This window comes from Castor canadensis, chromosome 11, assembly GCF_047511655.1.
Source record: "Castor canadensis chromosome 11, mCasCan1.hap1v2, whole genome shotgun sequence".
Taxonomy (NCBI): Eukaryota; Metazoa; Chordata; class Mammalia; order Rodentia; family Castoridae; genus Castor; species Castor canadensis.
This window is the reverse complement of record NC_133396.1, coordinates 37,710,031-37,737,658: the sequence shown is the minus strand read 5'-3', so window position 1 is coordinate 37,737,658 and position 27,628 is coordinate 37,710,031. Positions and strand designations below refer to the sequence as shown.

The window sequence follows — 27,628 nt, the reverse complement described above, 5'->3', positions numbered from 1 at the left end:
GATTTTCAGTTAATGGTGACATAGGCCACCTAATCACTAAACAATTCCTATAGCATGAAGCAGAGCCTTTATAATAATAGTCTAATTTGCCGGAGCCACAGGCCCTGGGCTGTTGGTGGATAATAATAAACCACATCACAAATTGCCACAAAGAACAGCCTCTGGTACAGAATTTGTTCATTTTCTTCCAGTTAGTGCTAATTTCAGAATCTATCTTGGTCTTTGTAGAACATTAGAGAGTAACATGAATGAAAAATATTCCCAGAAAAGAGGGACAGAGACAAGCACAATCAGATTTCCCAGGACCATCAGAATGGTCTAACATCTACTTGGGGAAGCTAAATACACAATAGTAGCCCACCTAGATAATACTAATAAATTATTCTATAATTTTCTGTGAAATTATAAAACATGTCATACTTTTCCATTCAACTTGCAACTTAGAAATCTCAGAGGAAGCATAATCCCCCAAAAGTAAAGCTCTGAAGAGTCTAAATCCTTTCTCCCTCCCCACCCTCTGTCCAATGACCAGTGACATCCCTCCTTCCTGCCCACAGCCAGGTCAATCACCTTTCATCCCACCAGAGAAGCCTCTCCAGTTGGCAAAGACCATCAGAGGTAGCCCTTCACGGTTGAAGTCCTTGATAGCCTGATAAGTCTTAAATGCAGAGTCTGGGAACCAAACCTGGCCAGCCTGCTGGATTATCTATTTGGGAAAATCAAAGAAGAGCTAATTAACAGCACAGTTTGGAGGAGAATCTCTCCAATGTGAACAAGATTTTATTAAAAATGGTAACTCAAGATAAAACCAAATAAACAAAAACTGTTGTTCAAGAAGAGCATCTTTGAATTAAAAAGGAAAGGATCCTGGACTTTTGACCTTGTTAAATGCTCTTCTTATTGAGTCCTGATTACACCACTACTCCTTAGTCAAAAGTGGGAAACCTAACTGCTTCTAATGGAAGAATGCAGTCCTAGAAACCCTGTTCAGGCTTCTCAAAGACAACTTTAAATGACTCAATTACACTACTCCTCGAAGCCAGCTAATTGTAGAGTCTTCAAGTCCTTTTACCTCTCTGCTTAGTACTGCTTTTTTTGTAGCATGGCTAATTAACAGACACTTGATGTGATACTGTGGAACAGCCTCCTTCCTATTTCCCCTCTCGCCCACTTTCTGGATGGTGTTAGGATGTGAAAATGCAATCCACTCTTTAAAAAAACATGGCTGTAGGTTAGCCTGGCCCAAAAGACCAAAAATCGTATGTTCTCCCTCATATGTGGACATGAGATCAAGGGCAAACACAACAAGGGGATTGGACTATGAGCACATGATAAACGCGAGAGCACACAAGGGAGGGGTGAGGATAGGTAAGACACCTAAAAAACTAGCTAGCATTTGTTGCCCTTAATGCAGAGAAACTAAAGCAGATACCTTAAAAGCAACTGAGGCCAATAGGAAAAGGGGAACAGGTACTAGAGAAAAGGTTAGATCAAAAAGAATTAACCTAGAAGGTAACACCCATGCACAGGAAATCAATGTGAGTCAATGCCCTGTATAGCTATCCTTATCTCAACCAGCAAAACCCCTTGTTCCTTCCTATTATTGCTTATACTCTCTCTACAACAAAATTAGAGATAAGGGGAAAATAGTTTCTGCTGGGTATTGAGGGGGGGGAGCAGGAGGGGGTGGAGTGGGTGGTAAGGGAGGGGGTGGGGGCAGGGGGGAGAAATGAACCAAGACTTGTATGCACATATGAATAATAAAAGAAAAAAATAAATAAATAAATTAATTAATTAATTTAAAAAAAAAAAAAAACATGGCTGTGCTGTCCATACCTGGCATTTGGGTAGAATATATTATCAGTTAGTTCTAGCTTTAGCACTTCCATGTGTATATGCTTAAAGAATCTGGAACTGACAAACCTTAGCATCATCTCAGCTGTCTTTCTTTAAGAGCATCGCCCCAACAAAACTAGATTGTTTTCTAGCACTGGCAAAACTACTGTAAAGACCTATTCACCATAGTCTTGCAGTCCATCTAGAGTGATCTTGAAAGTGAGCACACATGGTCTGAAATAATATAAGGCTGTTGCTGCCCTTCCCTCTAAAATTTGGTGGTCTGCAATGTTCCTGATATATCCACAGACACTGCAGAAGGCAAACAAGCTCCAAGGACAAAGAAGCCTCAGGGATAGTGTACTCAAGGAGACCTACCTTGGCTTCAGAATCCAGGTTTGCAGGATCAGCTGGGATGCTTAGTTCTACTGTTCGGGTTTCTACAGCAACTACTCCCACAGGTATTCCTCCTAGCCTGATTAAAAAAAAAAAAAAAAAAAAAAAGGAACCACCTAAGAACCCAGGGCACGTCAAGATTACAGCTAGTCATTTATTTTCCAATCCCACATGGACACTGAAGGAAAAACTGTAAGTGAACTTATACAGCAGGGGAGACTCTAACTCTTTTTGGGGCTAAATGTAAGGCTCTATGGATTTGGTATCACTCTATAAATATGGTAGAAAACTACCCCAGAATCACTTCTATCCTGAAATGCCCCTATGAGGGATAAATTCAAACCAAGGATAGTCTTAGGGGAGCCTCTGCATTTAGACTCAACAGTCTACTGTGCACACATACATCTACTTCTGTGTTTGCCAAATGAAACCTCAGTTCATTCTTCAGTGTCTCTTGATAAAGATTGTGGGAAGTGGTCTGAAAGGTAGTAGAAGCCTGAAATTCAGTAACTTTTAATGAGTGCTGACCTTGTGGTTTTCTATGTACTATTACTGTGGTTCTACATGAGAACTGAGAATACAGTAGGCCTTACCAATTGTGTAAATGGGGAGTGTACAGATATGCCATGAAGATGATGAGGATGTGCCAAAAGTAGGTAAGTATTAAATATTCTCTTAACTTCCTCTTTCAGTGGAAAAGATCAATGAGACAGGGATACTTTTCAGTAATAATTCTGATGAAACTTATGCCAGAATTATATATTTAATCTCAAAACTGTGTTAACTTAAAAAACTTTTCAGTAGCTTAAAGCTACATGGTATTCTTCCAAGTTGGAGGATAAAGATTTCTTAGGAAAAATCAAAGAGGGAGGCAGGGAGATAAGAAAGTGAGAGGGACAGAGGGACAGACAGACAGAGAGATGCAAAGTATAAGGCATAGGGTGAGCCCTTACTTTGGAAAATGTGATCAGTCTTCATTCTCTTGATCACATTCCTTGGGGTTAGGGATGGGATGGGCTATAGTCTCTCATTCCCCACAGAATCTCCTTAACAAAGTTTCCCATGAAGGATGGTCTTTGTTTATTATATTGGCTACTGGAAATGGATTCTTGTCATCACAAGAGGCCTAATGGGGGCTAGGTGGAGACCACCTACCCTCTTGTCACTTGCTTGCACTGAATCAGAATCAAAAGCCCTCTAGACAACCAGACAACGAGCAGGAGGTACACAAGAGGGTTTAGAAATATTTCTGTTCACAATGATTAACAATCCAACTGGAAACTTGTAATTGCAAAAGCCACCCTAAATCGGTAACTTATAACTTATATATTAGGGCCCATGTGACCTAATAAAGAACATCTTTATCCGAGTATTACAGTTATTTATTGAACTTGAAAACAGCTCAGAACAACTTCTGTTTTCTATTATACTTCATATAAATTTTATCAGGCTAGCACATGAAGATGCTACATCTTGTTTTATAGTGTGTCCCTGGACAAGGTGCCATGGAATAATAAAAGACAATTTACAGCCAATAGCACACATATTCCAAACATACATACCAAAGATGAGTTTTGGCAGCACTTACAGTAACAATCCCAGAAGAATACATTTATATTTATTTCTTGAAATGACATTGCTTTTGAAAGAAGCTAGCTCCATTTGTGTTTTATATACTTGTGAGCATGTGTATGTGTTTGGAGTAAGAAGCCCAGAACTCATCAGATGGAAAGAAAGGAAGAAGTCAGAGTGGGTGTTGGAATAAACAATGTTAGAGCTAAGCAAAGTCAAGCTTGACTGATCTTAGTGCAGAACAATCTCTATTCGTCTAAACGTAAGTGTAAAGCATTGTTTTCTTATTTCCCAGGAGATCTTAGAGACCTTAACAAAGGTTTGGTTTAAAGTCTGTCATATTTTTTATAGACAGGAAAACTGAAGCAGAGTAAATAAGAGACAAATTTTCAGAAAAGTTAGTCCTAGTGTGATATGAAGACTCTGTAATGAGCCATTAAGTCCTGGGTGGAAGGACTGTAGCTCTACTGCATGCCCCACTTCCACCTCCCCAGCAGGAATGTTACTGGTACAAAGAATCATTCTCACTGGAACCCCGAAGCTTAGAGTGGGGTAAAAGACTTGGGACTTAAAAAGAAATGAGCTGCTAGTTTCTCAGAGTTTCTGTCTGAACTGACGCAAGGCCTGACTCCTATTTAGAGTCACAGTTGAAGACCCTGTCTGTGGGATTTGCCATCTGATGACTCCTTGTCACTGGCGGCATGAGGCATGCTGACCTGCTGTACTGAGAGAACCACAAGCTAGAATTATTTTCAAGGCTAGAATCTAAATCTCAAGCCAATGTGGCATGTTGGAGAATCTTGAGCAGGTGCCTCTTTTCCCAAAGATAAGGAAAACTGATTGCCCCCAAGAGGAAGGTGAGCTCCCGATGCGGGTCCCTTGGGCAACATGTCTGCAGCGCAGAACTAGATTAAGATCAGCCTTGGCAGGTGCTTGTTATAGTGAGCACTGAAGATTATTTCATGTGGAGCTTGCTGTTGAGTGAAGCACTTCTCAGAGTAGGTATTAAAATTTAATAGAAACTTCAATTTCCCACTTGAAAAATATAGGTATTCCTGCAACCTATTCCAGCTTTTTTTTTTTTTGGCAATTCAAATCTTTGTATAATCCAATGCAGTAATAAGATACTTAAGTAAACTGGACACCAGAAAGGAATTTCTGAGTGCATGGAAAAAAATAGGTGAATCTCTTATTTATGCTCAAAGAGAAAGAGGTCTTTTGGGGAAAGGAAGTCACTGGTGGGCTATGGTTATTGTGGATGAGCTTTGTAGCCCCAAAGAGCTTTCTCCTCATCCCTTTCTTTTCTTGGTGGTACTGAAGTGTGAATGCAGGGGCCTAGCAAGTGCTCTACCACCTGAGTCACACAGCTCTTTTTGCTTTGGTTATTTTTGAGATAGTCACACATTTTTGCCCAGGTCAGCCTAGACCAAAATGATCCTACTCATGCTTCCTGTGTAGCTGGGATAGCAGACATGCACCACCAGGCCCAGCTTTTGTTGTTGATGTTGTTGAGGATCACTTACGTTTTTTTTACCTGGGCTAGCCTCAAACCCCAATCCGCCTACCCATGCCTTTGGCATAGATGTACCACTACAGTCAGCTGGTTTGTTGAGATGGAGTCTGACTAACTTTTTGCCTTAGATGGCCTCTAAAAGAGATCCTTCTGATCTCTGCCTCCCAAGAAGCGATGATTACAGGTGTATACCACCATGCCAGCCTTTTCTTGCACAATTTATATATAAAGCAAATATTGTGAAAATCAGCCTTCAGATTAAATGCATCATTGAAATGACATACTAAATGACTATTGGGAACCAATACTTAGGCTGCCTTGGGCATAGCTATAATCTAATATTCTCAGAAAGTATAAATAAACAGCATTATTGGTTAAACAAATCTACATAGCCATGACCCTTTCATTTTTTATTTTTACTTGGGAGAAAAAGGAGTTTCCAAACCAACAAGCTCTTACCTGGCTCTACCAACCACGACAGTCTGTGCCCAGGGCTGCATAATTTCTGAGAAAGATCCATAATCAAAAAACCCACTCAACCACTGACCTTTCTGGGCTATAGAAGGAAAAAAACAAAAACCAAACAAACAAAAAAAAAAACAGAAAGAAAGAAGACAAAGAATGAAGACAGTCATTTCATTAACAATACATTAGAACTGATGAACTTAAGGTGGGATTTGAGGTATTATTTTGGGGAGTTTGTTGTTTTTAACCACATTATAATAGATGGGAAGCATTAGGCAGTGAATGTTCTTCTGCCTTCAGCCATCATCTCTTATTTCATTTGCTAGTATGCATAAAAAGAATCATTTATCAGCAAAAGCATCATTTATTGTTAAACGATGGGGTTCAGCTAGCAGAGAGTTTGAATGCTTTTAAATAAATAACTTGGCTTTTTTCAAGATACCACAAGCTTTTGTCAAAAGGCAGTCAAGTCATTAAAGATGTTTTTAAAATGTCTTTTTCTATTTAAAACTTGCCTTACAATTTTGTTTGATTCCAATGATTTTCTTTTAATGGAAAGATGAAGGGTGCCAGACAATAAGTATTAATGATCAGACAAAGACCCAAATTTGGGAAAAAGAAAAGCAATTCAGTTTCCCTGAGAGAAAAGCATCATGATAAATTCATGTTATTTATAGCTGAAAAAGTCTTTCTATAAGAAAGGGCCATGATCATACCTACCCTTCAAAAAGCCAAAAGGTAATGACTAAGATGCACACACTTAACACCATGAACCTCCCTTACACACAGAATTCCCTTCACTGGAAAGACATGCAACTTTCAATAACCTAGTTTAAGACCAACTTTTGTTCCACAGGTATGCATGTTTGATCAAGTGCCCATAAAAGCTTCTGCAAATAACAGTTTCCTAGTTTGCCCTCTCAGCTCATGGTTTCACAGTGATTCTTCTAATTTGAACATGGCCCTCCACCCCCTAAAAACCCAAGTCCAAAACCAATTAAAAGTGGAGATCTGAGCAAGCTAACCTTTGCTGACTTAAACAGGATGGATAGTGTTTTATCAAGACTAAACTTGTAATTACTGTGTTCTACATTCCTTGCCTCTATGGCCCCAGTGTAAAATGTGATCATCCATTTCAAAATTATCTCTCTATCATGAGCCCAAAGCTGATCGTTTAGATTCTGGTCTCGTGTTGGGCGTCAGTTTGAAGAATATCACAGCACTATCTCTTCTAATAAATGACTTTAACTTTTCACCTAGAAGATATCTACTTTAACTTATCACAGGGAATCATCTGCTTTCTTTAACGCTTCCACTAAATTAAAATCTGAAGTCACTCGATTTGGGAGCAAGTGCTAGCTATACATAGACAGCAGGATGAATTACTGGGGAGATGATGAAAAAATATTATCCAAAAAGCACAGAAAACTTAGTTTATCACAAATTTCATTTTATTCTGCAGATCTCATTAGTAATGACCAGGATAATGTCCGCTATCCACACACGTGTATGTACACATATATATGCTTCTGTTTACCTAAAGAAAGAGGGGCTCAAATTTTTATTTTGTTTGTGATATAGTCTATATAGCCCAGCCTAGCCTTGAACTTGGGATTCTCCTGCTTTAGCCTCCCATGTGTTGGGATTACAGGTATGTGCTACCATGCCTGACAAGGGGCTCAATTTTGTGAGCTTTTTTTTTTTGGTGGTACTGGGTTTGAACTCAGGACCTCACACTTGCTAGGGGTGTGTCACTTGAGCTACTCAGCCAGCTACAAGGGGCTCAAATTTTGATGAAGGTTCTAAACCAATTTCTATGTTCATCAGGACACTGACATTTATCTGTGTGGATCACTATCTGCCTGATTCTTACTTCAATAATAATGATTTGGAACTACAGGATTAATTTAAAACTGAAATGTTTACTTGTTTAAAAGGCCTCCTGTCTTATATGCTGATTAGGGGAAAGGGAGCCATTGGCTATGGAGTAGGCTTCAAAGTCCCCAAAAGGCAGATCATTTTTTAGCTCAAATGTACAACTTAGTCACTGCCAAGATGGTCCCTCATATTTCCCAGGTGAATACTCACTGAGCCTTGCTCTGAATTCTAAAAGAGGCCCATTTCATTCCCAGAAAAGTCCTGGATTTTAAAAAGGACTGATAATGTTAAGAGTACCTATCTAGCAAACATGAGGCCCTGGGGTCAAACCCCAGTACTGCCAAAAAAAAAAAAAAAAAGTAGCATAGCAGGCATGGTGGTACGTACCATGCCTGGGATTTTATAATCCCAGAACTTGAGAGGCTGAGGCAGGAGGATCCTAAGCTTCAGGATGAGAGAAGTTTGCTAGAACAGGCAAATGGACTGACAAAATGAGTGAGATACACATCTATTTTTACATAGAATTATATATTTTTTCTGTTATTTTTAAGTTAGGTAAAATCAGCCCAAAAACAGAGGGATATATAAATAAACTTGGAGGAAGGGCTTGTTCTCTCTATATATATTTATAGAATTTCAAAGTTCTAGGCAATCTATTTATGAATAAATGATCTTACAAAGTAACCTTATACTGAAGCAAGTATCAATACCATTACCAGTATCATAAGAGCATGTGCAGGGTGAATGCTATGGAATAGTTTTCTGAGAACAGTATAGTTACACTCTGCATTTTCTAAAGTTGACTTGACTAATCTCAATTTGCTTATGGGCACTAGCTGGTTAAAGGTTCTGGTCCTGGGCTGGGGATGTAACTCAATGTAGGTAACTGTGTTTACCTAGCATATCTGTGTTTGATCCCTAACACTGGGAAAAAAAAAAAGATTCTGATCCTATTTTAAAGCTTATATTTACACATGCACAGGAAATTAATGTGAGTCAACTCCCTGTATAGCTATCCTTATCTCAACTAGCAAAAACCCTTGTTCCTTCCTATTATTGCTTATACTCTCTCTTTAACAAAATTAGAGATAAGGGCAAAATAGTTTCTTCCGGGTATCGAGGGGGTGGGAGGAGAGGGAGGGGGCGGAGTGGGTGGTAAGGGAGTGGGTGGGGGCAGGGGGGAGAAATGACCCAAGCATTGTATGCACATATGAATAATAAAAAAAAAAATTAAAAAAAATATATATAAAGCTTAGATTTAATAGTTTTAAAGTCTTTGACCCTACTGAGTGCTTTAATAACAGAAGAAATGAATTAATGACTTTACTGATTATGATTCTATCGGTGATATAAATCTCATTTATGAAGGACTTCCCACCTCTTTTCTTGATAAAACTGTTATTCACATCTTCATCATTTCTAAGTAGTATTTAGCTCTGATTTCTTAATATGCTTTTGTGCAAGAATTGGACAGTGAATTAAAGAAGACTAAAAGATTGAGAACCACAGTACCACAGGGTCCTTAAATTTATACATACTTGGGTGAGGACGGCCTGCCAGCATCCATCGAGGATCATATGGGGCCTTTGTGGGAACGAACTCGATGATTCTATCTATAGGATCCTTGGAGTTCAGGAGAGGAACTGAACTATGCACACTCTAAGGAAAGATAGGGAAAGAAAGAGCACAGCAATCAGTAAACATCAGTCTCATACTCCAAGCCAGCAACAACAGTAGGGCCCACATGTACAATTACACCTATTGGTCCCAATCATCAACCAGAAGCATCTCAATCATGTGCCAAGCCCAGAGGAATACACACAGGTCTCAAGTCTTTTAGGAGCCTGGCACAAAGTGGTGTATTTTGACTTGATTTGGTGTCCTTGCTTTCTGGGAAGCTCCCCAGAGGACAGATGGCTATTACAAAGGAAAAAATCCACAGAGGAGGAAGACTTAATATGCTGGGATCTAAGCCTCAGTAGTCATGAAAGTGTGGCTGCAAAACATTAGAAAGTGGCCTAATAAATGAAATCCAAAGACAATTTGAAGGCAGAAGGCAAAAAGATGGCTTTAAGAAACAGAGAAACAGCAGCTTTCAGAGAACTAGCTTGCAAAAAAATTGTCCACTATAAGGATGATCCCTCAAGCAGTAAGGCAGTGGGCTGGGGTGGTGAAGTCAGGCAGGAAGGACTCACCTTAGGCATGTATGACAGCCAGTGCAGGACTGTGAAAACACCTTCGAAGTCATCACAGACGGTAGAGTGGGTGACGCCATTGTTGTGCATGATCTGGATGCCCCCGAGCTGGTTATTGGAGGTATACACTTCTCGACCAAGGACCTAAAGAAATGAGCAAAAGAAAACTTGACTCTACAGAAATGAAGAGTTTATTTCACAGTTCTCAGTAACATAGGTTCTTTTCTCCACAAGACAGACATACCAGCCTCTGTGGGTTTTTCTGAGGCGCTATCAGAACCTTCTTCCTAAAAAGGCTTTTAACAACCATGTATACCACTACAATTTAAAAATCAGCAAGCTTTTCTCTGTTTACTAGCTGCTACAGGTACGTGTAGCAAAGTTTAACTCTGAGCTAAAACTGCAGTGATGTGTACGCTGGGACCCCCAAGGCACAGGCTACTTCTTCATGTGCCGGTCTGGCAAAGTTGTTACATACATACACACGAAAGATAACATGTCCAGCTTTTGACAATCTTTAGTGACAAGTCTCTGCTAAAGAAACCCTATGGGGGTATGGGTTCCTCATTTTTCTAAAGATTAGTTTTTCCTTACATTTGATTTTTACAAAGCTGGTCCTCACACACAAGCTTGAAGGATGGCAAAAACCTGAAGCAGCTCTCAATACACGTACAAACTCGAGTCTCAAGCTCTCTTTGTGTGCTGGCTGGGTACTGGGCTATGATTTATTCCCAAGCCTGCTTCCCCTCTGCCCTTCCCTTCCTTCCAAGGCTGGAGAGAATTCAGGTCCTCATCCCAGTGTCTCTCTGGAGGAGTTTAACCCTTTAAGTCAAAGGGCACCTGCAACTGGAAATCACAAAGTTGCCTTTAAAAAAGAAAATATTCTTGGACTTTGAAATTGTAGGGTTTCTTTTACCCTTGAAGACTGGTTAATAATTTCTTTCAGGGAGGGAGGATTTCTGACCCAGCAGATGGAAGCTGGGCAGCCTGATCACTGACTATTGCAAACTGCTGAGTGTGTAGTAATTGCCAGTCATCTAGGGTAGCCCTGGAGAGCTCTAAACAGTTGTGAAGCGCTTACTGTATTTTCCATTTTCCCTTTCCCCTCCTCCTTTAAAAAATAACGACAACACAAAATTTCTTCCTTACTAACTTTTATTCATTTTCAGTCTCCAGGGAGAATCTAACAAATTAAGGGCTAGCAAATTGCACCTGTATATTCCCAACTGACCCTTTCTTGTTAGAGCTTTGAGAGGTTCCCCTGCATGCTGGGTTAGTCCCTACATTAAGACCTCCCAAAGGCTGAGGAAGTTGGTGACCAAAGTAATAACCTCACTGTGACCCAGCTGGCCTTGGTTCCATTTAACTTCAGCTAGGAAGGGCATAAGAGTTTTCTGAAAGGAATATGGAAAGCAAAATTGCTCTCAGATTACTGCTTCCTTGATAAGGAAGCACAGAGAACAAGCCTTTACAGGCAGCCCCAAGCTGAGCAACAAGCTGGCAGCTCCTTTGAAGGAGTCCTGTGAACAGGGGAGACCATATCTGACCACTGGGCTCCCATCCTCCTTTCAGTCTGTCTTTAATCTCAGCCCAGGCGCTGCGGCTCTTTTCTCATTCTCCTGCTGTCTCTTTCCATTTGCCCTCTCTCTGACTGATACACTGATCTCTCGGTCACTCAGCTTTCTGCTCCACTGAGTCCATATTACTAATAACACCTCCGCCACGGCCAGTTTACCTCATGAAGGCAGGAGCACATCATTACAAAATAAACTCATAACTTTGACATTCTAGCAAATACACGCCGTTTGTTATTTTTATGGCTTTAGTCTTTCTAACAGGCTGAGGGCATTACATACCTGTTTCCATTTATATCTTTAAGTTTGTGCACACATGCACACTTGCACATGCATTAGGAAACAAAACGGAATGAAAACAAAACCAAAACAAATATTCAAAGCAGTTAGTTGATGGGCGACCCTGGTGGAGGCAGAAAACCCTGTCACTCAGGGAGGCCATGCTCTGATCTGGCTCTGGTTTTATGGATGTCATAAACCTGATGGCCCAAAACTGGTCCTTCTGGGACAGACTGCCTCTCTGCTAGAAGTCATTCAGTGTGATCAGCAGTATTTTTAATTATTAAAATAAAATTGGAAAGGAGGAAAAGGAATAAAAAGAAGACACTGTGCTGACCCTGAATATCTGATATTCACGATCTATGTCAGGAGTCAAGTACTTCTCATTGCCTAGAAAAAAGGGGCATTTTCTGCTCAGAAACACTATTTATTGTCCTATCTCTAGTACTTGATAATGTCCAACTACTAGAATCTTGTACATCTCCCAAACCAGGAACTAACCAATGAAGGACCAAGCTCAGAAAAAGGGACTGAAGCAGGCCAACAGCTGCTTAGTTGTTTAAATACACGTTTCTCACATGTCTTTTCCCCTCATTTCAAAGGGGAAGGAGAGTATCCAGAACCAGGGTAGCCCCAGAGAGGCTCTGCCACTTATCACTCTACCCTGTTTTTTTTTTTTTGGTACTGGGATTGATCCCAAGCACGTACTCTATCACTGAACAACATGCATTATGCATTCCTACCAAAATTACCCTGTTTTTTTTAGGAGACAAACTTAAAAGGAGCAAGATTCAAAAATCTGAGCATGACTTCTCTTTACAAGCTAATATTCAAGTTCTGATGGTTTGGCATTATTCTGGAAAAGCAACACTATTTCTGCATTCCTTTTCCTCTGGGTTCTGAAGAAACCTAACCAGGGCTTACCACAACCAAGAACATTATTTCTGGGCTAAAGAAATGTTTGCCATCTAAGATTCATTTATTTTGGAAATGAAAGAGAAAAAAAAATTGTAGACTAGACTAATAGTATTGAAAAAGCCTTCTCTGACCAGCGTTATCTTTGGAGATGAGAGTGGGGTGAATATGAACACACAGAAATGAAATCCGCTCCACTAACCACAAACAAACGTCAACAATCACAGTTACTTAGCAAGGTGAGAAGCAGCACCTTCAGCATAGGTTTGGAGTATGAACAGGTAGGACACACACAGTATGCACACACAATAGCTTCTGATTTATATGGGTTGCTGCTGACTCAAGTGGTTTTAATGATTTTCGAATATTTCACAACAAAAGCTCCAACCAAGGAAGCAGAAACTAGGCTAGGACAAAATCTATTCTGCCTAACTCTGAGTTGATCATGCAGGGATAGCCACAGAAATCCTAATCAGCACCTAGGAAGATGAAAAGTCCCCACACAGAATCATGGCTTTACTCCTCAATATTGCTGGCCTACCAACTTTCAACAGAAAAACCTGGGGCCAACAGCCTTCATCACCATAATGTTTTCATCAAATAGGCAGGCTTCATTCATCACTCATTTAAACTTTGACACAGGCATTTCTGTATTAGTCAAGTTGCTTACAATGTTTCAGCCTTCAAATTATTCCTCTTACATTTTCTATTGCATGATACAAACTTAATTTATCTGCCGACAAGCATCAATCAGCATCTAAACACAGGAGCCATTCAAACAGAGGTGATGCTCCTGAGATCCCCTCCCTGCCTGCCACCTCCCCCCTCCCATTTACCCTCCAGCTCTAAGTGAAGAAACAGCCCTTAAAATATTAGGAACAGCATTATCTCAGGGTCCTTCTTGAAGAATGCCCAGGCCACAGAACTGAATAATGGATGAATCTGAGAGGAAAGAGGATCTCCACTCAGACCCTCTATAAACTTAAGTCTCATTCAATGCTCCATTCTTTGCAGCTGGCAGGCCTGAGAATTAAGGCACTACATAAAAGCCAATGATTAACACAGATGTAATTGTCAAAGGTTCCACCAAAGTTGCTGTAGAACCTTTAGAAATGCTGAGATACACAAGAGGTACAAATGAATGCAGTCATACATGCATGCTGAGGCCTCTACTGCTGTTGCTGCTTATCTAGAGACACTGCAGACAGCTCAGGTTTACCACAGCTGACAGGCAATGAAAACAGTCTAATATACTGCCTGCTCTGGCCCTTAAATCCCTTTTTGGAGAACAAGATAAACACGTTCTTCCTTTCCCCAGTGCTCCAGACATTTGACTGAAGTGGCAGAGCATTGTGAGATTTTGTGCAAATGAAATCACTATGTAATACTGAGTGAGTGTAGTATTTATTTGTCAGGATATTTGTCAGCCCAGGCATTGAGATTTCCAAGTTTCATAGATGCAACTTAGCTCAATTTAAAAAAAAATTGCTTTTCTCCTGATATACACATTATGTTGGGGACCTTTAGACTTATATAGAAATATTTGCAATCACATGCTAAGATGTGAAAAATAATGACGTGTATCAATGATGAAATACAAAAGGAAATCTCCTGCTTTTCCACCTTTCAAGATGAACCTTAGTGGGTCAGGGCATCTTCTATTTAAAGAAGCAGTGAGTACAAAATTCCTCCTATGTCTAAAAATTGCAGCTGAGTCCTTGCTGCAATTCTCCTTGCACTACAATATGTTCATTCCCAAGAGGATCTGAGGAGGGGTTTTGTAAATTTACTGAGCAATCATCATCACTGGACTTCATCTATAATTCTAGGTATTAAAAGTCACTCTGAGATCTGCCAGGTTATTGATAAAGGTTTGGCTAAGGCAAAAAGAGAGATAGACATGAGAAAGAGTAAGTGGACATAGAGAAAAAGTGATAAAATTAGGAACAAAAGAAAGGAGGAAGGATGAAAGAGAGGAAAAGGGAGGGGGAGTGAAAAGAGGAAGGGGAAGAAAAATGAAATAGCTCATCTCCTCAGTTCTGCTAACATCTTCCTCCTTGACCTGAGAGGACTACATTTTTAAAAGCTGACAAGTAATTCAATCTCCAATTAACAATTTTAAGTGGTGCAGCACATAATACTGTGTAAATGTTTCTCTAGGAATATATCCAAGGGTGAATGGAATTAAATCTCTAGGGAGACAGGAACAGTGCCTCTGTGCCCAAGAATATGTGTGTGTTCCAAAATACACAGCTACAGGGTTACAACTTGTTTCTCTACCTTTATTGCCATTGTGATCACTGGCAAAATGGAGGGACTGGTTGGCAGCTGGTAGATTAGGCTTGGGAAGGAAAACAGGCTCAGAGACAGCTGGCAGAGGAAGGAAAAACCCCCAATTTGAACCACAGTTAGGAGTTAAGACCACCCATTCCAAGACCAAAAATTTCTCTATAAGACAAATGAGGAAGGATAAATGGGGCGAAGGATCTGTGCTACCAGTTGTAGGAAAAGATATTTAGCTAAAAAGAGACTGGGATACAGGCCAGAAACAGCGCTGGAAGGCTGTTTACTGAGAACAGGGGAATGAATTAGACAGCAGAAGCGTGATAAGGATTTGAAGGTGGAGTGGCTGAGGAACAGAAACTCATTTTAATGTAAGAGGTAGGAAGAGCCACATGACAGTTTGCCTGTCAAATGTAGGAGAAAAAAAGCATAGGCTTCCAGAGAGAAAGCTGACTGCCAAAAGAAATCACTCATCCTACAGATCCATCAACTGCTCATTTAGCTAGAGACTTGAGAGTACTGACAATAAATCAATTTCAAGTATAAAAATATTTAATATTTTAAATAAAGTCTCATTTGCTGGTATATAATTTACAAGTAACAAAACTGTCCATTTTAAGATACACAACTCTATGAATGTTGACAAACACACAGTCATATAAACACTAACATAATAAAAACAGAAAGCATTTTCATCATTCCCAAAAGATTTCTCATGCTTCTTTGTAATCCATCCCCTCCTCCCACCCCTCACAACCATTGTTGTGCTTTCTGCCCTAGTAGTTTTGCCTTTTATACAAGGTTACATAGATAGAGTTACATAGTAGGTGGCCTTCTGGGTTTAGCTTCTTATGGTTAGCATAAGATTTATTCACACTGATGTGTCAGTAGTTCCTTTTAATTGCTGAGTGGTATTCCATTTTATGGAAGTATCAAACTCATTCATTTGTCAGTTGGTGGACACTGGGGCTCTTACTTGTTTGGGGGATTATGAATAAAACTGTATAGAGTTCCTTGTATAGGTTTTTGTGTGGCTATATATTCCACACAATGGGTAAATACACAGGGGTGAGACTACTAGGTTGTACGGCAAGTGTGTAGCTAACTTTATGGGGGGGAAAAAGCACACCCAAAGTGGTTACACCATTTTGTACTCCCACTAGTAATGTCTCAGCATTCTAGCTGTTCCACATCTGCATTAGATTTAAAATTTTTTTTTAACTTTTTTAGGGCTGGGGATGTAGCTCAGTGGTAGAGTACTTGCCTAGCATGCATGAGGCACTAGATTCAATACCCAACACCACAAATAAAAATAAGTAATAACAAAAAATACCCTACAATAACTTCAGGAGAAAATTTAGTGGTTTGAATTTGCATTTCCCTAATTAATGATAATAAGGCATCTTTTCATGTGTTTACTTTTCATCCTTATATCTTTTGTGAAGTATCTATTCAAATTTATTACCCATGCTTTAAATTACTGGACTGTTTTCTTATTATTGAGATCGGAGAATTTCTTCTATATTCTAAATAAGTCTTTTGTCAGATATGTGCTTTCTAAAGATGGGAAAAAATTTTTTTTGGCAGTACTGAGGTTTGAACTTAGGGTTTTGCACTTGCTAGGCAAACAAGTGCTCTATTGCTTAAGCCATGTCTGCAGCCCTAGAAAAACTTTTCTTTAAATCCCTGTTTCTCAGTCACCTACTGATTTTTCTAAATAGACTGGTATTGGAGGCAGGTGACTGTGTGACCAACAGTCCATGCCCACAGTGGCCAGACACCAGAGTCTGGTGCTTGATAAAGCCTGGCTTCTTGGGAACAATTAAAACCAGCTTTATATATAAAATGTATGCAATAAATACATGTGGACTACCACAATCTTAGTGCTCTCTAAAAACTCCACTTTGATTCATATTATTGTTTGGTGGTAAAGGGTTTGAATTCAGGGCCTCCTGCTTGTTAGTAGTAGGTGCTCTATCACTTGAGTCATGCCCCTAGACTTGACTCATATTTTTAGCACATTGAACTATTAGAAACAAAGGAAATCTTTCATATTAGTGTTATAATACTAATTGTAACTGGCTTTCTTAGACAAAACAAGTGGTTCAATTTTCTTACCTTTTTACTTCTCCCCAGTGTAGATGGTGAGTTTTGTTTCCCTCCCTTTTCAAAATTCTTTACTTGGGGGCTGGTGGAGTGGCTCAAGTTGTAAAAGCACCTGCCTAGCAAGCATAAGGCACTGAGTTCAAATCCCAGTGCCCTTAAAAAAAAAAGTCTTCGAAATTCCTTACTTGGACTAGAATTAAACTAGTAACTCTAAAGCTGTGTTATATTAGGGTTGCTCTACTGAGTTGCATAAACCTGCTTTACATATGTTGAAAAAAAGGTATATTTTATAACTAGGTCAGATAAAAAATGAAAATAGTCAAAAGTTGATTATTTGTTCCAATGGTCTTGATTTCTCATACTTGCATCTTAGGCATTTGATTAAATTTTGGTGGGTTCTTTTCCTTAATAACACTGATTTCTCAATTTCTCAGATGTACATACTACTTTAAAGGGTTTAAATCTCAGACACTGAGACATTAAAATTAGAAACCAGTCAAGAATCAACCACAAAAACTTGAAGCCCAGGCCTATGAACTACTAATCTGTAGTTCAATCTAAAAAGCTCTTAAAGCTTCTCTGTTCATAATTCAACACTCCTGACTGTGTACATTAGCTGATTAGACTGTGTGATCATGGCCACTCTGAATGAGAGGGGACACAGCTAGATTTGGATCCATGCACAGGGGACATATCCTAGAATGATGAACAGGCCAGGAGTTAGGTTTCTAAACAGCCTTGCATCCCATGTCTTTATCATATTCATACATCAGTCTTTGCACAGTATGAGCCCAGGTCTGTATTCTGCAGAAAAGACTGGAGTCCTTGCACTTCTAATCTACCAATATGTGCAGTTCTTGTACTTTTAATTTATTAGTGTTTAGGGGGAACCTCTCTGATTTGGGAACATATTGGCTTGGTCTAATGCTTGGAGATTATTAAACTTGGAGCTATGCTCCACTATCAGGTCTACAGATCTTTTATTTAGAAGATATGGTGCTCTAAATGCACAAAGAGCTCCCTGTCACCTTCACATTAAAGCCCCTAGTGCCTGGTAAATGGAATTATATAGCTGTCATCTCCTTTCCCCAAAGTTTTAAGAGTACAGTGGGCTCATTTTTTCACACTGCATACCAGCTTCAGAACTAAGAGACCTACTTTGTATTGATTTAAGGTCTCAGAAATAAATAAACCTGCTTCACCGCTGTGATTCACAACAAATTCATGATACACTATTGCATGATATATTTCAAGCTCTTGCTCTGGCTCTCTTTTTCCTCTGGTGAGTGATGGGGGAGGTGGGAGGTAGTAGGGAGCTGCAAAGCTGACAGCCTGATGGTTATTGGAGATGGCTGCTGACTGCAAATCTAAGAGCAGACACTGTTGGAGGAGTACGGGATTTTTTTTTTTTTTAACTGGGAGGCAAGGGTGAGAAGCTAATTTACTTGAGTTTCAGACTGGGGTTGGGGGAGAAGAAAGGTTGAAGAGAGAAGAGAGGACTGACAGAGTAGCAAGCTTCAAGTGAACACTGATCTGCAAAGACAGAGCTATGAACACGTGAAGGAAGAGAAAAAAAATGAAAGAAATCCACCATATGATGGTGTAAGAAATGAGTGGCTAGAAAGTAAAGGAGCTGAAGAAACAGCTCTGCTTAAGGGGCCATACTCACAGACTTAAGTGGGCACTTAGTTTAGGGGCAATGCTTTATTGGAGACAGGATGCACAAAAATTCTGTGCCACAGATTGTGTGAAGTAAGACATTTCCTCATTCTAATACTCAGGACACATCAGAACCCTAGAGGTTGAAATGGACACTCTCCAGAGATAGGGTAGAGATGCATCAGACATCCACACAGATAAGGTGAGCCAGAGACTGCTCACTGAACGGAGAGGGTCATAAATATTAGCAGTTTCACTTTTGTTTGTGTACCTTCAGGGCTTTGAGTACCTCATCTATATCACTTTCTCTAAATCTCCCAAACCTTAGACTCAATGAGTTTTAGCTGTTACCCCAAAAGATTTATCCTTCAGCCATGTATCAGAAGCCTGACTTTTGATAAGGCAAGTGATAGTAAACCACAAGATAATCAGGCTCCAAAAATCTTGCATGACACTGTGCAGGAGACCCTAAAGTCCCACAGCATACTTCAAAGCAGAACTAAGTTTTAACCGTTTTTCTCTCTTGTAATTACTATTTCACATTTTTTAACTGTCAAGAACATTATTTATGAATCCAGTTTCTATCTTGAAGTAGCATTTTCATCTTTACTACAATTATTTTTCAGATAGGACCAGATTCTGAAGGCAACAGACTTGGAAAAGACTTTGGTTCTATTCAATTTCCCATAGGTCATATCAGAAAAGTGGGAGGTTTTTTGTGGATATTGAACACTATTTTTAAGAGCAGTTTGTACAAGGAAAGAGACTTTGGCCAAATATAAGGAAGAATTTTATATAAAAGGGTGGATTGGCTACAAAAAGCACTGAGATCTCTGTCAGCTGAATTTTTGAAGTATAACTAAATGGATATTTGGCAATAGTATTGCAGAGGAAATTCAAGCAATGGTTGGGTGGTTGGATATTTGAGGATCATTCCACTGCCAATATTTACAATTCCATGACCACTAATGATTGTGGATAACAATATATAGATTTAACTTTTCTATAATCTAAACATGAAACAAAATAGATTTTAAATCATCATGCTATACAAATTCCATTCCTAATCTCACTAATATGTAAAAATTTTACATCAACATGATACGTAATTTCACTACTATATAATATCATAGTATGTAATACTTTTTTTTTTAAAAGTTCCCCTCCATTAATCTGTCCTCTCTCTGCCTTAACGAACATGGTTCCTTAGCTACAAATCAATGTAGCTCTTCATAGCATCACAGAATACTAGAAATTAAAGAGAATTTAAGGTTAAGAGATCTTCTATTTTAAAGTGGGAAATGTATGCTTTACATTTTGTACATAGGAAGTTGAGACCCAACTTTGGACTTACCTAGTAAATGGCAAAGGGGGGATTGATCAAAAGTTGCTGCTGTTGTTTTAATTTAATGTCCTGTAACTCCAAAAAGTTTGAGCACTTTTATAATAGGTTGTCCAATGGGATTGACCATTCCTGAGTATGCATTCAATGCCCTAAAGCAGGGCCTCAGAGCTTTTACTTTATCTAAAAGCTCTGGGATAGAACTTGCTGGTTTTCTAAAGTCTTTAGTCTCTAAATCACTATACACACATATGGGGCTCTTTAGAGAGTCAGAAGGAACTTCTGTGATGGAACATGAATGATAATTCCACCCTGCAAGATCTCCAAATTAGCACACTAAGGACCAGGCTGCTTGCTAATAGAGTGAAACACACCTAGTACGGTTTTCTACTTAATCTGAGGAACAGCAAATGAAAATCAAAACAATCTCCCAAAATAGGGCCAAATTTATACACATTTTGTGTATGTGTAGTACATAGCCAGGGGTGAGGGTGGAGTGGTGGAGTGGGGTTGAAAATTAAGATCTGCCCACTGCAACCCTTTCTGAGAATTCATTTATACTGCTAAAGCAGGGCTTACTTAGGCAGCTAAAATGCCCTCTTTAGAAAGGAGAGTGATCCCATCTGGAGCTACGTGAGTACAGGGACTATCTTTTGTGAAAATAGGTAGTTAGGGACTTTTAAAAATGCAAATTGCTGGACTGATCCTTAGAGTGATTATGGGCTATTGTATCAACAAGTCCTTGGGGACTCTTGTAGACAGATGACTGACATATATACTACCCTATCATGACCGAACATGTTGCCTCTCACATTAATAGCTTTCCAAAGTATGTTGATTATCTTTAGATAACATCTGCTAGGAAAGTCAATATGTGAATGTACTGCCATGGTAAAGACTGCCATTTAACATTTTCTTAAAGGAATTTTGCCTTCAGAGAATCAGTAACTATAGAGAATATTTTGTTTGTTATTTCCTTATCAGGGTCTAGAAAATGAACTGGGATGAGAAAGGGCCTTAACTATACCTCGGAAGACTATAATAGTGTCAGTGTTTTCCTATATTAACTCACTTAATCCCCACAATGACATTAATAGGTAGGTACTATTATTATCGCCTCCAATTTTACAGTTAATAAAACTGTAACTTGAAGAATTTAAGTAAATTGCTCAAGGTCACACACTAGTAGGTGGTAGAGCCAGGAATTAAACCCAGGCAGCCTAGGTCTACAGCCTATGCTTTTTAACCTCTTTAAGTTATGTGAAAGTGACAACGCTGCATGCCCCACAGTGAAAGCTAAATAATATCTCCTTTCCTTCTTGAGCACCAAGATTCCCTCACATTGGATGCTGCAGTATCATGAATGAGCTTGGTAACTAACTATACAGTGCAGCCCCTGGTGCAACAGACAAGTGCCCCTAGCAAAGGAACTATGGTATTGGAAACAAAAGAGTCAAATGTGACAACTTTACATTTCATGTTGCATAACTACATATAAATTTATACATGGAAACTGAGAGGGAATCAGAGAAGGATGTGACTTACTTGTACCAAGTCTCAAAAGCAAGATTAACAGAACTAGCCCTTTATAGGACTACAAGCCTTAGCCACATCTATCATTTGCTCTCTTTTTTCCTGGCAGATACAGTAGAAACAGGGGCCTGATCTCACTAAAGGGGGTGAGATTATAGATTTTTTTTTTTCCCCTAAAAGAGAGGCCTTAAAATGTTTACCACAAGGAAGCCACATTTGACCTCCTGAGTGAATCTATCACCCACACATCGTAGCCATTGGCAGAAACCTTACCTCCACAGGCAGTTACTGTTCAAAGGACACCTATAAACTGCAAATTCCGATTTCTGGGCATAGAGAGTGGGCTTTCCCTAAGTCTGGGGCAATGGGCTGAGAGCTATCAGGTTCTAGCCTTTATCAGTTCTCCCTTACAACAGGGGTGCTACCAGCCTAGTGGCCACCTGACACTGTATGAAACATATGAAATAGAAACTGAAAGCAGCTGTGGTAGTGGTGGTGGTGGGGAGTAAATATGAATGTTATTGCAAATTTTCAAGAGGTACCCTGACTTAGGAGTGTACAGCTCTGCAAATTATCTCAACTCCCTAAGGGTCTATCTTACCAGTACTCCAAGTGTACAGGTTGCTTTTGCCAGGCCAGCATGAGTCCCTTGACATAGTGTTGTCAGCCACATCCATCAGGTCTACCCTATCTATCACTCAATAAGGCATTCTAAGGACTCTGACACCAGCAGCCTACAGTTCTTGCAGTTAGGAATCTACGATCTACTACTTTAAGAGACATGACCTATGACCTACTACTTTGAGAGAAATGTCTCTTATTTATATCATCACTTTCATGACATTTGGATCAAAAGAAGAGGAAAAAATGAAAAAGTGACCAAACCATTGGAGACTTTCTGAAATGAAACTATGGGACATAAAGGTCACATTATGACTCTATTCTCTTGTCAATTCTGTTTCAGTCTTCCCATCTGTAAAATGGCCCATTCCAAAAGACACTAAGGAACCAGACAGATGTTCTTGAGTTTGAGATTTAAATAAAGCCATCTGGGTTGCCTCTAATCACCAGTCCACTGCCTATAGTTCAAATGTCAAATCTGTATCACAACAGTCAAGAAAGTCCAGAAACTATATCTCTCCTCAACGTGATAATATTTTAATACTTTTCAGATGAGATCAGGCACGCTCAGGGTGGGATGGCTGGAGACTTTAATACTTTTCAAAGTAAATGCAGGCAACAAAGCAAGATAGGTACAGAAAGAGAACTGAGATCACAAGCAGAAAGAGATTAAAAATAAAAATGGGAGAAGCACTTTCTGATTTTGAAGAAAGGATACAGTGGCAAAGGATGGTGCTCAAGAATCAATGTGAACAGTAAAACCACTAAAAGCTAAAAAAGTAACTGCAATACTTGTATTTTTATATGTAGGTTACTACTATTGGCTTAAAAAAAAGAAATCTTTTAAGAAGTAAGAGTCTTTGGAAGCAAAAGGTAGGAAGGTATAAACTAATTGTGCTGGGATAGAATGTAGCTATAAAAGCATGACACACACATGTACTGTATTAAGCTGGGAATGTATGACTCTTCAGCTTCCTATTTCTTAAAGGAACAAAACAATTTACATGTTGCTGCATTACTTTGAGTATGGTATGTAGAATGTCAAACCTTTCTTCAAATCAAACCATGTTAAGCCAAATCAGTGATGGAGCTTGAGGGGGTGTGGGAAGGGTTGGGGAAAAACAGGAAGAAAGAAAGTTTTTTTTTTTTTTAAATCTCTGCCTCAGCAAAAGTTTTCATTAAAATTTTAGACAAATGATCCCTGTGTCCTTCTCTCTTGCTGCCTGGGGCTCCATGCTATTTCTATGCAAATAACAACCTCGTGGTTTATATCTTATTATTTCCACCGGAGCTGCAGCGACATGACCTGAGACGTGTAAGAGGTGGGATTGGGGGGAGGGGGTGGAGTTGGAGAGGAGAGAGAAAGAGAGAGCGAGAGCAGCAGAAAGAGAGAGAGAGAGATGGAGTGGATGCTCACTCAAGTGTGAAAAAATATTGTCAGGAGTGAACGTCAAGAACAAAAAAAAATTGCAGGGATAACGTGTTTATTTCAGTCCCCCTTACCCCCACTCCCACCCCCGCTTTGCAAACTGCACCTTTTAAAATTCATTGGGCATCAGGCGATCATGCACAATCCATCTGCTTTCACTTTATCATTTGCATTTCATGCCTCCTGGCTTTTGATGTGCTGATACTTTGATGCAGTCAGGAGACGCGCATTATCATTATTTCAATTTTCAAAGGGGTCAACGGGATCGGCACTTGCACACACAAGATCTTTTTTTCTCCTGCAACCTCTGTGCACCCCGTTCTTATCCTTCACCCCAATGTTTAACATAAAGGATGAAGACTCAAAAAGGTGGGAGTCAAATGTTTACAGACTGTATATACACTTGAATGTACCACCTACATTTCCTCTCTATACAGGTACACACATACTATGAGCAAAATTGTCAAAGCTTAAAAAGGAGTCTCTGCAATATTTCAAACACACAAAGACTTTCTCACACATGGACACTCAGGGAGAACACAGCCAGAGAAAGAGAAGGCTCTATAAGCAAGATACAGAAACAAAGAGAGAGATCAGCACTCACACAGAAAGAGACATGCTCTCAGAGTGACTTGCACACACCCAGAGTGAGACAGAAAGAAGCCTACAGAAAGAAAAGCGATCAGACACTAGAAAGATATCAGCATATACAAAGACAAAATATGCACAAACAGAGTCACAGGAAGTAATCTGAGTATGGCAGCTTGCAAATAGTTTCCTTTTTCATACCTGAAACGTAAAGGGGCTGATAGGACATTCTTAATGAATTTGCATGAAATTGGGTATCTTCTAGCAACATAACTCTGTACTTACGAGGTGTTGACATAGAGAAGCAGGTAGTGCAGGATTAGGTAACCTCTACAAATGATCACTCCCTTCAGCTAAAAATGATCATGTCCTTCTATAAATGAGCATTGTCTGGTAAGTCACAAGCAGCTTTACTTGTCTTTCCCTCTGTAATTAGGCTTTTCCTTTAATAAGTAGCTCTGCAGGCTAGGAAGGTGAATGTACTGAATTTGATCTGAATAATTCAACCAGACTTTAAGAAAAAAATCCCTAGTGGCAAGTTTTCAGTCAACAAAGCAAACCAAACAACCCCAAACCAATAACCTTTGTTTTTATAATATTTTTTGTGTATAACATGGTATCTGGGTGGTGTTGGAGGACTTAATGGATTAGGATACACTTCAGAAATTAGCTCTCTGTTCGTGTTAGAAAGACATCATGGTAATATAGGGGGTAGGTGTCATTTAAAAATTCTATCCTCATGGATAGAGGCATCTAAAATGCTTCAACATTCATCAATATCTCATCCTAAGAAAGTATTCAAAAGAGCAACTTAAAAAAAAAATTTCACTCACTGCAATAATCTTTAGGTAGTGGCAGTTTTAATCTTTATTTCTAGGCTAGTCTCCAAAAAAAACAACAGTCAAGTTTGCTATTGTTAGCACTACTCTGCTTTACCTTGGAGAGAAAAGCAAACCCAAAGAATGATACAGAGTACATATAAAGACAGAGAACAAGCTCATCATATCAAACAATTCCTCTGACACCCAAAAGTTAATTGGAGCAATGAAATTATCAACTTTTTCTAAGTAGGAATGATATGAGAGGACACTTAATCCCAACCCTTCCACTCAAAAATCAGGACTTGAAAAAAAGGTCCTGCAAGTCTCATACAAACAATACCCAATACTCTACAAGCTCAATTACCAAACTATGTGAGAGAGGAGAAGGGAACTGAGATTTTATTGAGTGTGCAAAGTAACGAGGTATTTTTACTGGTGTTTCCTCATTTGAATTTCACAACATTAAAAGTGTAAATGACTGTTCACCTTTAACAGATAAGAAAGCTGAGAGCTAAAAGATTTTATAAATTGCACAAGGGGAGCCAGCCCCAGATTATTCTATCATATATTTCTGGCTCTGGAGAGAAAATAAATGTTCTATGCCTACAAAGAAAATAGAACTGCATTGTCCTTTGTATATGCAGGTATTTTGGGTTAGTTTTCATTCTTTCATCAAATTTTTCTTCCTTTTAGAAAAGTCCCTATGCTTGGACTTAAAAGGCATAAGCTTTCTTTAGAATGAAAGATAAATGTCTACATCATACTCTTTACCAATAATCTATGTACTCTCACTCATCTTCCCACTCAGTATTTACCAAGTACTTCCTCTACACACAAGAGACTACCATAAATGCCCTTTTTTAGAGATGTAGTCACATGCTCAAATATTAAAATTAGGTATCCTCAACACCTAGGTCAATGCTTAATCCATACTGTAGAGCCAAAATGGGAACTAGTACAACCAAAACCTGAGAAAGCTCTGTATGTAAGAATAGATCTCCTCACATTCCTTATTCATAGGTCAGAAAAAGGGAGGTGGTGAGCCAGAGGAGAAGCACTCAATCAATTCTCAGTTTTTCTAGAGACAAGAATGTGAGTTATTTGGAGCAGGGGTTTTAAATACTTTGCCCACTAACATATGCACAGGATTTGGAACAGTACACACAGTAGGTCCTCAAAATATTTGAAAGAAATGAATGAATGTATGAAAAAGCAAGCAAGTCAGTGGGCAAGGATGATGGAGGGAGAGAGGAAGATAAAGACTGAGGAAGGCATTACATGGATTCTCTTCAGTAAGGACCTTGAATAAGAGGTCATAGAAATCTTCAAACAGCTTCATATATTCCTCCCAAACCTTAGACACTTACTTTGTTGAGGGCACCAGCTCCTGTCAGAATTAAGTGAGAATTCTCAACCTGGATGGTTCTTTGTCCCAGCCGGACAAGGTAAGCCCCAATCCCAATGGCCCGGCATGTCACCTTAAACAGAATAAATTCTGCATGTCACATATTTATCTCCTCACCCAAGTTCTAAGAACTAAGGCATCAATACAATGTATAAAATTTGTATGAACTGACATAAATCCTGCTTTTTATAAAGTTCATAAAACAAGAATCGATCTCCTGGTCAGAGAGACAAGACAAAAATGCAACCAATAATTCAAGTGTTAGATATTCCAAGGATCACAGCTCCTTTACTTGCCCATTTCACAGATCCCTAGCATCCCCAATACAGGCATAACCAAGGAAAGTACTAAGAATAAATTCAAGCTGTTAAAAGTTTAATAAAATATTTAGAGAAATAATAAGTGAAACTAAAGGCTAAAACAAACTAAGGCTTATTTGGGAAATCCAGTAATTTTTATTACCCTAGCTTCTTATTAATTGTATGTGATTATGATAAAATAGTAGATATATCATTTTCAAGAAGTGCTGGATATGGGACTAAATAGCAGTGAATGGGGCCGGAAATAAACCTAGTCACAGAGCCAGTCCTTCAAAAACTTTCACATTCTGAGACAGGGAGGTGGCTCAGTGCTAAAGAGCACTTGCCTAGCATACATAAGGCCTAAGTTCAATCCCTAGTACTGAAGAAGAAAAAAAAAAAAAAAAATCACATTCAAGGAAGATTTACCAGGCTGATGGTGATGATCTCATCATAGGCTAGTGAGGATTCTCCAGCAATCATTCCAGAACCTCGAAGGTTCTCTGCTCCAAGTCCCTCTTCCTTCCCAATAATATCTGTTATCTTATACCTATTGGATACAAAGGTTAAACACAGTAACAACAATGAATTCAAGGAACAATCACCATTAAAAAGGCTTTTAAAAGCATTTGGAAAATTTGTATTTCACACAGGGCTTTATATCCTTCCTTTTGTACTCTGCATTCATATGTCTTTCTTTCTTAGCTTGTTTCCTATTCTATCTGGAAACAGTATAGTATAACAGAAAGAATAAAATCTGGAATTAAGCAAATACATTTAAATCCTTGCTTTGATACACAGTGGTATGACTCTGGGAGTAACAGTAACTGGGGAAAACAGTATCTACATCCTTAAGAGTTGACATTGGAATTAATTTAAAGCAATAAGGAGAAGGCTTGACATATAGATAAATGACCCT

The 27,628-nt window shown here is 39.1% G+C and overlaps 1 protein-coding gene across 13 annotated transcripts in view; it reads right to left on the bottom strand.

Annotated features, from left to right (window-relative positions):
• The window catches only part of Acaca (acetyl-CoA carboxylase alpha), a 268,903-nt gene that overhangs the window by 30,868 nt on the left and 210,407 nt on the right, over positions 1 to 27,628 (bottom strand). For all 13 annotated transcript variants that reach the window (XM_074046276.1, XM_074046288.1, XM_074046285.1 and 10 more), the window contains 7 exons: positions 27,139 to 27,259; positions 26,373 to 26,483; positions 9,856 to 9,999; positions 9,199 to 9,319; positions 5,777 to 5,873; positions 2,215 to 2,311; positions 571 to 706 (listed from right to left, as the gene is read on the bottom strand). In XM_074046276.1, coding sequence (XP_073902377.1) covers positions 571 to 706; positions 2,215 to 2,311; positions 5,777 to 5,873; positions 9,199 to 9,319; positions 9,856 to 9,999; positions 26,373 to 26,483; positions 27,139 to 27,259 — 827 coding nt within the window. The remainder of the gene's footprint in view (positions 1 to 570; positions 707 to 2,214; positions 2,312 to 5,776; positions 5,874 to 9,198; positions 9,320 to 9,855; positions 10,000 to 26,372; positions 26,484 to 27,138; positions 27,260 to 27,628) is intronic.